Source organism: Corythoichthys intestinalis, chromosome 1, assembly GCF_030265065.1.
Source record: "Corythoichthys intestinalis isolate RoL2023-P3 chromosome 1, ASM3026506v1, whole genome shotgun sequence".
In the NCBI taxonomy this organism is placed as follows: Eukaryota; Metazoa; Chordata; class Actinopteri; order Syngnathiformes; family Syngnathidae; genus Corythoichthys; species Corythoichthys intestinalis.
The window spans coordinates 75,192,955-75,206,051 of NC_080395.1; the positions used below are offsets into that span (position 1 = coordinate 75,192,955).

Genomic DNA, 13,097 nt, shown 5'->3' on the forward strand with positions numbered 1-13,097 from the left:
GGGGTCAGGGCTAAATTTCTCACAAAAATGCTGATGTGTTTCCAGAGGTGGGTAGTAACCTGTTACATTTACTCAGTTACATTTAGTTGAGTAACTTTTTGAGAAACATGTACTTCTTAAGCCATACTTTTTACTTTTGAGGAGATTTGTGAAGAAGAAACGCTAGTCTTACTATGCTACTTTGAGCGACAATAGTCTTTACGTTTTTCCTCTTTATTCTACATGTGTACATACGCGGAGAGGGAGGGCCATGCCCCCCCCCAGTGAACGGAAAGTGTCATTGCATGTAATTGACTTTCCTATATATGAATTTAAAATTAAGACTTTGCCGTTAAAATGTTGTCTCTAAAAGTTGTAAAGCAATAAAACAACCAAAATAAATTAAATGAACAAAAAAAATGTATATATATATATATATATATATATATATATATATATATATATATAAAATCCAAGGGTGTAACGGTACATGTAATAGTATTGGACCGTTTCAGTACGTGGTAGTCGATTCGGAACGGACGCGTACCGAACGAGTTTCTGACGTAATATAACCCTTACTTTTCGAGGCTGTGAGTCGATCGGGTTACAGTGTCTTTGTGTTGATTATATTTACTCCGTCTTCTCTACTATAATGAGGACCAACACGGTAGGACAGTCCAGAAACGTCAACGGTGCGACAACGTGGCCGCCACGAGAACGCAGTGAAACGCGGGCGTTAGAGTCAATAAGCCAATGCACATCAGTCGCAGTGCAGCCCCGTGTTAGATGTGTCCCAGATGCGGCTCAACGCGACGCACGCGAAAAGAACGGCAGAGTTTATTATTTGACGCGAGACGCGGCCCTCCTGCGTCAATACTTCTAGCTAGGATCGGGCCGGAAGTCACTCGTGTAATAATACGGTGGATCCGGTCGATATTCAAACTAATATGAAATCGTAACCTACTTTTTGAGTCCATCAGATCAAAAAGTGGTAGATCGGGGGACAGTTGACTTGTCTTTGTTCATTTGCTGCTGTCTTCTCTGCTATAATAATAACCAACACGGCCCCGTGTTCAATACAAAACACTCCTACCACAACATAACAAGTAGGAACTAATATTCACATAGGAACTAAAGATATACAACATAAAATATACAATATAAATGAATACTACATCACATTTGTAAAATATAAACACATAATAAAATAAATAATAGCCCATTTAAATAAAATAAATTGAAATGAGCTAAAAAACCTGTAATTAAATAATAAGAATAATACACACATCCTGCTTACACAATTAAATTTATTAATTTCTGAGTGGCGCTTTAACTTGAGAAAATCCACCAATAAAGCTTTTGAAAACTGTTCATAAGAAAAAAAATGTTTCATTGAGGCATTTCATTTGTAAACTACACGTTAAAATGTTTGTCATTGGGATTGCTTTTCTCTTTAGCACAGGACTTCTTTTTTCTTCTTTCTTTCAGAAAGAAAGCTGACCAATAAAAATTGTTGTTGCATTATCTTTAAATACCCGCTACTTTTTGAGCAGAATTCTAGCTTTGTATAGGCTAATGTTCCTATTGTTGAAAGCACAAAAGTGTGTAATAAACAACTAGCACATTTATATTTTGCTTTTTTTTTTTTTTTAAACTTCTTTTTACTGTACCGAAAATGAACTGAGCCGAGATTTTTGTGTACCATTACACCCCTAATATAATTGGTCAAAATTATTTTTAGAACAGATCATGTGACTAGCACCTTAGACGGTCATTTGCTTTGCTTAGCCAACACCACCTGAGGACAGGAGAGGCAAGATGGTTAATCGTAATTTTTATCAAACCTAAGCTTTCAAACGCAACAAGAACTACTGAGCAAGAACCAAGGATTGAAGATGTGGCCCATGAAATGCCTGAGAGCACCGCCAGCATGGTGAGCTGATGGTTGTATTTACGAGCATGGGCTATGCTACTAACCGAGCATTTATGTAAGTTAATTTTATTGCTGACACTGCATTTCGGGGTCATCAAAGTGTTTTGCCACCCCCTCCACAAAATTAACTACTCCTATACATATGTAGAATATATATATACACACGTGGCTCCTCCCGTTTTGTGCTTGCCATGGAACGCTCTTCACACTGTGCTGACACTAGTGTGAAAATACCTTATTAGTACAAAACACATATAGGAGGACACTCTCGAAGTAGCTTCCTACTCAAGTTTTGCAGGTTATCAAGTTCACAGTTTATTGTTATGTTAACTCTGATGTAGGTCAGACTTTCAGTAGCAAAATTAGTGGTAAAACATTGACATCTTTTTGCATTACTCACAGTGGCTGCTGCTGCTGCTGGCCAAAAAAAAAACCCTCTAAAAGCCTTTCTCTTCGAAGGGGGCGGAGGACGTGGCATGTTGACATGTATTTCTGTGTTTGTGTGTGTGTTGGTGGGGGGGGGCAGGGGGGGGGTGCAGTCAATAGCCAATCAAACGTGTGTTTGAGGGGAAAAAAAGGGACCAGCACATTCAGCAAGTGAAAAGGGATAATATCAGTCTGAACTTAATGAGAATCATTCACTTAATAATGGTAAAATCAATTCTATCCTTATAACATATGGGATGACAATCTATATTACCTATATAAATCATTATATAATGCAAATAAGGTTGCTTAAAAGTTGATAGGGACAATTTGAGCATTTTGAAAAGTTGATAGTGTTATGTCCCTACCGTCCCTATGCAAACCTACGCCCTTGCATTTGCAGCCAGTTAAAATGGATTAAAGTTGACTCAACCTTTGTCCTGTGTCCTTGTGTGTACCACATTGAGCATGGAGAAAAGAAAGAAGACCAAAGAACTGTCTGAGGCCTTGAGAAGCAAAATTGTTAGGAAGCATGGGCAATCTCAGGGCTACAAGTCCATCTCCAAAGACCTGAATGTTCCTGTTTCAACCATGCGCAGTGTCATCAATAAGTGTAAAGCCCATGGCACTGTGGCTAATCTCCCTAGATGTGGACGGAAAAGAAAAATTGATGAGAGATTTTAACGAAAGATTGTGTGGATGGTGGCTAAAGAACCTCGACTAACATTCAAACAAGTTCAAGCTGTCCTGCAGTCCAAGGCTACAACAGTGTCGACCAGTACTATCCGTCAGCGTCTGAATGAATGACTCTATGGCAGGATACCCATGAAGACCATACTTCTGACCCAGAGACATAAAAAAGCCAGGCTAGAGTTTGCCAAAACTTACCCAAGAAGGGCAAAAACGTTTTGGAAGAATGTTCTCTGGTCAGATGACAAAAATGTTTTTGGGAAAAAGCATCAACATAGGGTTTACAGGGGGAAAAAAAGAGGCCTTCAAAGAAAAGAACACGGTCCCCACAGTCAAACATGGCTGAGGTTCCCTGATGTTTTGGTGTTGCTTTGCTGCCTCTGGCACTGGACCGCTTGACCATGTGCATGGCATTATGAAGTCTGAAGACTACCAACAAATTTTGCAGCATAATGTAGGGCTCAATATGAGAAAGCTGGGTCCCCCTCAGAGGTCATGGGCACTGGAGACTTCTAAAGTGGCCAACAATGAGTTCAGACCTGAATCCCATAGAGATCTAAAAATGGCAGATTGGAGAATATCTTGTTCACCTGCCTAATCTTGTTTTGACTCGTGTTGCTGCCTCTAGTGCTCAGTTACGGTATAGATGCACAGGGCTTATCGATTGCGCCAGAGGCATGAAATTCACGATGAGAAAAAAGAAAACAAACAAAAGTAACGTGTAACGCAGGCGACAATTTGAAAAGTAGCGAAGTAAAAAGTACGGGTACCTGCTGTAAAATGTAGTGAAGTAAAGTAAAAAGTACCACTTCATATTTGTTCTCAAGTAAAGTACAGATACACAAAATGTACTTAATTAAAGTCACAAAGAACTTTTACATCGTTGAATTCCACCACTTGAAGAGAGCTCTGGTTATACTATCTAACAAGGTTCACTAAATCCGGACCTCGGAGCCACTTTTCCTGTTGTGTTTTCCATGTCTCCCTCCTCCAACACACCTGAATCAAATAATCAGGATCATTATCAGGCTTCTGGAGAGGTTGCTGATGACATAATCATTTGATTCAGGTGTGTTAGGGGAGAGAGACTTAGAAAACACGTCAGGATAGATGGCATCGAGGTCCAGATTTGAAGAACCCTGCTATATAAAGTTATTCTACTGATTGTTCATTTCACACCAAGCATTAACTTTCAGCAGCGTGTTAAGAGCCAATGTCTCTTGTGTCTTAAATGCATTGTTGAGCATTTTAAAATAGTTTAATTCCCCTGAGTTAACACATTGAATCTGGGGATAGGATCATTACTATTTCAAAATATGTTATTAATTAACTTAGCATGTGCCATTTATATTGTAGAATTATTTCTGGTAAAAAAAAACAAATAAAAATAAATAAATAAATAAATAAAAAATAAAAAAAAACATTGAAGTTCACCTGTATATGATGAATGAGCAGTATCACTTCAATACTGGAAGCTCACAATAAATACGTTTTTTTTTTCTTTTTCTCACTCTACCTACCACTCATTTTACTTTATTTCTATTTTCCAATGTTAATATCTAGTTGTCTAGTCTCTTCATCACTAGTCACCCGGTGTCCCCTTGCCCCCCTCCCCTCTGGGGAGGGTCTATTTTTCAGCTGCAGCCTCCTGACTGTCCGGACACCTGGCTGGATGGACCTCTTCATTGCTACCCCCGTCTCATCTGTCTAGATGGACCTCTTCTTGTTCCTTTACTCCACTGCATCTTTACGGACTGTAACTTCGCCTGCTAATTCCCATTAGCGGTCCTGGGGCTTCCTGTCTATCCGTCCTGGGAGTGGATCTCTTCTGACTGTGGTACTCCCCAAGGTTTCTCATTTTCTCCTAAAGACTCTGGAGTTTTTGGAGTTTTTCCTTGCCGACATGGAAGGTCTAAGGATGGGGGATACCCAGGACTTGATTTATTTATTCATCTCTGTTGCTTCATTTGCTGTTTCTGATTGTGTATCATATTGCCTCTGCAAAGCCCTTTGAGGCAACGTTGTTGTGATCCAGGGCTATATAAAAAATAATTGAATTGAATTGAATTGATTCTATGAATATATATATATATATATATATATATATATATATATATATATATATATATATATATATATATATATATATATATATATATATATATATATATACAGTGCCTTGCAAAAGTATTCGGCCCCCTTGAATCTTGCAACCTTTCGCCACATTTCAGGCTTCAAACATAAAGATATGAAATTTAATTTTTTTGTCAAGAATCAACAACAAGTGGGACACAATCTTGAAGTGGAACAACATTTATTGGATAATTTAAACTTTTTTAACAAATAAAAAACTGAAAAGTGGGGCGTGCAATATTATTCGGCCCCCTTGCGTTAATACTTTGTAGCGCCACCTTTTGCTCCAATTACAGCTGCAAGTCGCTTGGGGTATGTTTCTATCAGTTTTGCACATTGAGAGACTGACATTCTTGCCCATTCTTCCTTGCAAAACAGCTCGAGCTCAGTGAGGTTGGATGGAGAGTGTTTGTGAACAGAAGTCTTCAGCTCTTTCCACAGATTCTCGTTTGGATTCAGGTCTGGACTTTGACTTGGCCATTCTAACAACTGGATACGTTTATTTTTGAACCATTCCATTGTAGATTTGGCTTTATGTTTTGGATCATTGTCCTGTTGGAAGATAAATCTCTGTCCCAGTCTCAGGTCTTGTGCAGATACCAACAGGTTTTCTTCCAGAATGTTCCTGTATTTGGCTGCATCCATCTTCCCGTCAATTTTAACCATCTTCCCTGTCCCTGCTGAAGAAAAGCAGGCCCAAACCATGATGCTGCCACCACCATGTTTGACAGTGGGGATGGTGTGTTCAGGGTGATGAGCTGTGTTGCTTTTACGCCAAACATATCGTTTTGCATTGTGGCCAAAAAGTTCAATTTTGGTTTCATCTGACCAGAGCACCTTCTTCCACATGTTTGGTGTGTCTCCCAGGTGGCTTGTGGCAAACTTTAAACGAGACTTTTTATGGATATCTTTGAGAAATGGCTTTCTTATTGCCACTCTTCCATAAAGGCCAGATTTGTGCAGTGTACGACTGATTGTTGTCCTATGGACAGACTCTCCCACCTCAGCTGTAGATCTCTGCAGTTCATCCAGAGTGATCATGGGCCTCTTGGCTGCATCTCTGATCAGTTTTCTCCTTGTTTGAGAAGAAATCTTGGAAGGACGGCCGGGTCTTGGTAGATTTGCAGTGGTCTGATGCTCCTTCCATTTCAATATGATGGCTTGCACAGTGCTCCTTGAGATGTTTAAAGCTTGGGAAATATTTTTGTATCCAAATCCGGCTTTAAACTTTTCCACAATAGTATCTCGGACCTGCCTGGTGTGTTCCTTGGTTTTCATAATGCTCTCTGCACTTTAAACAGAACCCTGAGACTATCACAGAGCAGGTGCATTTATACGGAGACTTGATTACACACAGGTGGATTCTATTTATCATCATCGGTCATTTAGGACAACATTGGATCATTCAGAGATCCTCACTGAACTTCTGGAGTGAGTTTGCTGCACTGAAAGTAAAGGGGCCGAATAATATTGCACGCCCCACTTTTCAGTTTTTTATTTGTTATTTGTTTAAATTATCCAATAAATGTTGTTCCACTTCACAAAAAAATTAAATTTCATATCTTTATGTTTGAAGCCTGAAATGTGGCGAAAGGTTGCAAGATTCAAGGGGGCCGAATACTTTTGCAAGGCACTGTATATATATATATATATATATATATATATATAACTGCTTTTTCAGCCTTGTCTGTGTTTTCCGCCATATATATATATATATATTCATAATAAAATAGCATTAAAATCTGACATTTTAAGCAGTTACTCACAACGTTACTTATTACTTGAGTATTCTTTTCAACGAATTCTTTTTTACTTGTACTTGAGTACATTTTTGGATGACTACTTTTACTTTTGTCATATTATTTAGAAGTAATGCTACTCTTACTTGAGTAAAATTTACACACCTACCCACCTGAAGATTGCTTTGACCATGTGAAAAATGAAGTTAAAGAGTGACACTGTGAAGTATGGCAGCGTGGCCATGTGACGTCACCGGCGTGCGACGTCAACAACAATGGCGAGCTCCTAGTTGAAATAATTTTACTTTTTTTTTTTTTTTAAACAAAGACATTAAGAGGGGTTTTAATATTAATTTATTATAACTCATACTAACATTTATCTTTTAAAGAACTACATGTCTTTCTTTCAGTGGCACCCTTTAAAGTCCTTCTATGAATTGCTGCAAGGTGCATTTTGGACAGGTTTCACAAAAATTATGTAAGTCTGATGGATAATTGAGGCAAGTCCTATAAACTGGTGTCAAAGCAAGTCACCAAAGATCAACACGGGGGATTAAGTGCAAAGAGCTCACCCTGGGGCAGTTTTTTGTTGAACCATATGAAAAGATATTAAATGACTCACATGAACAATGCTAAATTCTAGACAGCCGTGTGACTTAAAATACAATTGTGAAACACATAAATTATACACATGACTACATCATGTGAAAATTAGGATTGAAGGTAAACTCAGATGCAGTGTTACGTTTTCAATCAACTAGAGTCCAAACAGCAAATGAACTATGCATAATCAGACTGCTCACTAAAAGACAATTTATTTTAATGGATCCTGTGCAGCCTTAACACTGTAATTATGCGGTCCTGTTACAATTGGTCATAAATTCACAGTGACTGCATTGCAAAACATAGCTTGCTCATGCACAACTTTATCTGAGTAAAACAGAAACAGTTTGTGTCGATCTAGATATTCTGAAACCTATGCAAAGGTCATCATTTTTCAAGAATTATTGCACAGAGCAGTGGAGTGGAAATGATTGGAAAACACCCTGTCTCAGCAAATGTTATGCTGCTGTGCAAGGCATATATTTACTTAAGAAGGTCTTCCCATACGCATTTAGATTAACCTGATGGTAAATTATGAAATATCAAAGACAACATAAAAATTATATATATATTATATATATATATATATATATATATATATATATATATATATATATATATATATATATATATATATATATATATATATATATATATATATATATATATATATATATAATATATATAATTTATATATATATTATTATATCGAAATGGTAATATATCGCGGTACATTGTAATCCAAAAGTTTATCGAAATGCTCCAGCCAAGAATCGTTAGATCGTTTTAAAAAGGGAAACAACAGGTGGCTACTAAAATCTTCCGCTAGAGTAGTGTCTGTGTTGGCCTTTTGGCTGCCAATGACGTTGCCAGATGTCCAATTCATTTTGACTGGGAGGGGGCAAATGAACGTTCCAGAGCAGTCACAGCCAGTCTTCTCGGTTTTGGGGCATTTACAGGTCACTTCCTGTTTATTTTAGGGCATTTACAAGTCACTTCCTGTTGATTTTGAATTATTGGTTGTACATTATTTGGGGACATTCCTGGGACATTTCTTGTTTAGTAATGTAAAATCAACAAGTAGTGATCCACAAATGCCCCAAAAGCAACACAAAGAGACAAGTGGGGTGGGGGCAGCAGGCACCACACACATTGCACACTCAACGGGGGAGGTGGGGGGGCTTCGGTGAGTGGAGCTCCGTGTGATGTGCGGCTGGAAAGAACTTCCATCTTGGGGTCCCACTACCCTCAGGCGGGCTCTCCTATTTCAGTGCATACACTGCACTACCCTCCCAGACAATCCCATCACGTCGGAGGGGTGTCGGTGGCTCTGGTCCCACGGCGGCTTCTCGGCACTTTCATGCTTCTGCCTTCAACTCTCTTTTCTACCCGGGTATCCTCCTTGGGCTGAGGTGCGAGTCAGTGGCTGAGTGTCAAGGGGTCGGCGGGGTGTCGCCAACTCCGGGTAGGGACCCTGTCCTGCCCCCTGCTGGGCCGAGGGGGTCCCGCGGTGTGCCGTTCAGTTGCGGTGTCGCAACAGAGATGGTGGGCCGGGTGGGCGGGCGGTGGTGGGGTGCGTCCCCTCATCCCTTTCCTGAAGGCTGGTTAATGGCGGCGTGGATGGTCTGGGGGACCACCCTGGATCCCAGCTCACTCCCTCTGATCGACTGGGGAGGGGCCGTAGCCCTGCGGCAGCCCCCTGCACTGCATTTCCACTTGTGACACGTCTGATGGGATTCAGGCAAGACACGCTCGGGTGGAGAAGCTGTCGGTGCCGGGATTGGCAATCAGGCAGCATAGGATGTCAAAATATCGACACTTACACTGCTGGCCAAAAGTATTGCCATCCCTGCAATTCTGTCAGATAATGCTCAATTTCTCCCAGAAAAAGATTGCAATTGCAAATGCTTTGGTAGTAATATCTTCATTTATTTTGCTTTCAATGAAAAAACAAAAAGAGAATGGGGAAAAAAATTAAATCATTTTACAAAAAACTCCAAAAATGGGCCAGACAAAAGTACTGGCACCCTTTGAAAAATCAAATCTTCCCTAATTTGTGTAATTAACAGCACCTGTTACTTACCTGTGGCACATAACAGGTGGTGGCAATAACCAAATCACACATGCAGCCAGTTAAAATGGATTAAAGTTGACTCAACCTTTGCCCTGTGTCCTGGTCTGTACCACATTGAGAAAAGAAAGAAGACCAAAGAACTGTCTGAGGACTTGAGAAGATAAATTGTAAGGAAGCATGGGCAATCTCAAGGCTACAAGTCCATCTCTAAAGACCTGAATGTTGTCCTGTGTCTACCATGCGCAGTGCCATCAATGAGTGTAAAGCCCATGGCATTGTGGCTAATCTCCCTAGATGTGGACGGAAAGGAAAAAATTGACGAGAGATTTCAACCTCGACTAACATCCAAACAAGTTCAAGCTGTCCTGCAGTCTGAGGGTACAACAGTGTCAACCCGTACTATCCGTCGGCGTCTGAATGAAAAGGGACTCAATGGCAGGATACCCAGGAAGACCCCACTTCTGACCAAGATATATACAAAAGCCTGGTTGGAGTTTGCCAAAACATTCTTCCAAAAAGGTTTTGGAAGAATGTTCTCTGGTCAGACGAGACAAAAGTAGGTTTTGGGAAAAGGCATCAACATAGAGTTTACAGGGGGGGAAAAAACGAGGCCTTTAAAGGAAAGAACACGGTCCCCACAGTCAAACGTGGCGGAGGTCCCCTGATGTTTTGGGGTTGCTTTGCTACCTCTGGCACTGGACTGCTTGACCGTGTGCATGGCATTATGAAGTCTGATGACTACCAACAAATTTTGCAGCATATTGTAGGGCTCAGTATGAGAAAGCTGGGTCTCCCTCAGAGGCCATGGGGTCTTCCAGCAGGACAATGACCCAAAACACACTTCAAAAAGCACTAGAAAATGGCAGCAGTGAGTCCAGACCTGAATCCCACAGAACACCTGTGGAGAGATCTGAAAATGGCAGTTTGGAGAAGGCACCCTTCAGATTGCATTGTAAGAAACTCATTGATGGATCCCGGAAGCGGTTGTTCGCAATTATTTTGTCCAAAGGTTGTGCTACAAAGTATTAGGCTGAGGGTGCCAATACTTTTGTCCGGCCCATTTTTGGAGTTTTGTGTAAAATGATAATGATTTTAGAAAAATTCATTCTCTTTTGTGTTTTTTCATTACAAGCAAAATAAATGACTACCAGAGCATTTCTAATTGCAATCATTTTCTGGGAGAAATTGAGGATTATCTGACAGAAATGCAGGGCTGCCAATACTTTTGGCCAGCAGTTTATTAGCGATTTGCATAACACTGTGTTCTACACCTCACATTGCTGATTTGTGTACGCTCCACCACACCTCATCACTTCTCTTTCTGAGTCTCCCTTCCTCATTTTTCTCCTTGGTCATCAGGCACCCCACATGGTGTCAACCAGATATACAATGAGCTAATGATAGCACTGCTGTATTCAGAGTTAGTGAAGGTGTTGAATGTATTCCTTGATGTGGTTTTTTTCTTCTCGTCTATCTCTCTTCTTTTCTATTTTCCTTTCTGTCCTCCAATAACCCCTTCCTGCTTGCTGCATAATGAATTAAAAACAATGAATAATCACAATGGGAGTATCATGTGATACATTAAAACTGTTCTGACCAATATGACACTCGGATTCCCATTCTTGATGTCAAGGACAGGTTAAAAAAAAAAGAAAGTGACCAAAAATAATCAGGAAATGACTTAAAATGACCCAAAATAAACTGCCATTGAATGTTATTGAAGTCAAATCCATTTGAAGTGGGAGGGGTGGCAGCCAATGAAGGAACGTTCATTCACTGACCTCCAACTTCAAACGGATTGGACCTCTACTAGTTAGAAACCTATATGAATTCACAGCAGAAGGATGAAAAGAGCTTGTTTTTCTGCTTTATTAGCTGTATTGTCGAATATCGTAGAATCATTTCTTGACCTCAATAATGGTTGCATCGCCATATCCTGAGATAATGGTTTTCGTGAGCCTTGTTTCACAAATTGTATTGTATCGTAAGGTACCCAGAGGTTCCCACCCATTGACTACTATGGAGCCCAATGGTAGTAACACTGCATCTGAGTCATTTTTAGCGATATTTTGTGTTGTGCAACTCAGGATTATCTGGTTGTCTTCTTGACACAAAACATAAAGGCCGGAATTACTGAAAACAAAATATGACATGGCTTATATATTACAATGACAATAATAATAACAGTGTATACATACATCAGCGCCTGCTGTTTGATAGCCTCTGGTTCTTGTTAGGCGTCCCTCATACTTGAGTACTATCTCCCTGGCATTTCTGCAAATGGAACACAATAGTCATCAAGCATTTTGAAACTCAAAGGCAGATTTAGCAGATGGCACAGGTTGCCAAAGCGTAAAAAACGCTGCATCTTTATTTTTGGAAAATATTATGGCTTACTTCACCGATATGGTAATTTGGCATTCCGCTCTATGCCAAGCTAGGTTTCGGACCTAGCGAGGGTCTGTAGTTGAAGTTAGACCTGACCGTGTGAAAATTTACTGGCACAAAGTAGTGCTTGGCTATATATGGTGGAGCTTCATTCTTCCAATATTTAGTTAAAACTCAATGTGGAAAAACGATGATGGAATTTACTTTGCATTCTACCGACAGTTTTCGTTGCTCCACGAGCCTTCTTTGCTAGCGCTTATCTTATAAAATCAGGTCACATTTATTTTAGGGATGCTTTGGTAAGCAAAGCTCTGCTTTTTTCAGCACAACGCCCAGCCTGATTGCTTTGACCCATTCTCTCCAACTTCGAAACATTCCCAAAATTCAAACGATGAAGGCTTGCTTTTGATTTAGCCCCACACGTTTACAGTTGCAGCAAAACACGGGTTTTTAACAATAACAACCACATTCATTTTTGATGGCAAAAACACTGAAATGTTCACATTTCAAAAGGTAATTCGTCGTACATTTTTTCAATCCAATACACATAATTGCACGTTAAAAGAAATTGACTATGTATATTAGTGCTGTCAAATTTATCGCGTTAACGTGTGGTAATTTGGTAACCCTAACTCTCACCTAACCCATTTTTTAAATTAATCACGTTAAAATATTTGACGTATTTAACGCATGCGCGGAATGACCCACTCATGCATTGCCTCAAACAGATTACAATGATGTGGTTTTTTTGCATATTGAGAGCTAAGAGGCAGAGAAATGCGAGTGGACACAGGCGTTCATTGGACCACGCCGGCATAAGCTTCGGCAACTCCTTCTCAACAAACATAAGTATCATTTAGTGAAAGCACAACAAAAATAATATTCCTATCCCTCAAAAAAAATAATGTTCACAAAAAGAAGTAGCTCCACAAAATACACATAAAACATACTCAGACTTTGGTCAAACTCTATTCAAACATTTCGTTTAGCTCAACAGATACACTGGATGGCAATATTTAGTCACAATATACAAACAATCAGAGGTCTCGTACGTTGTGAAGCCAGCACTCAAATGACCATGAAGTACCAGTAAACAGGGAACTACGGCGTCAGTCGAGGGACAAAAGAAACA

The 13,097-nt window shown here is 39.8% G+C and overlaps 1 protein-coding gene across 1 annotated transcript in view; it reads right to left on the reverse strand.

Annotated features, from left to right (window-relative positions):
• LOC130918044 (transmembrane channel-like protein 3) overlaps positions 1-13,097 on the reverse strand; it is a 114,788-nt gene that overhangs the window by 71,700 nt on the left and 29,991 nt on the right. Inside the window, exon 3 of the mRNA XM_057839916.1 lies at positions 11,776-11,851. Coding sequence (XP_057695899.1) covers positions 11,776-11,851 — 76 coding nt within the window. The remainder of the gene's footprint in view (positions 1-11,775; positions 11,852-13,097) is intronic.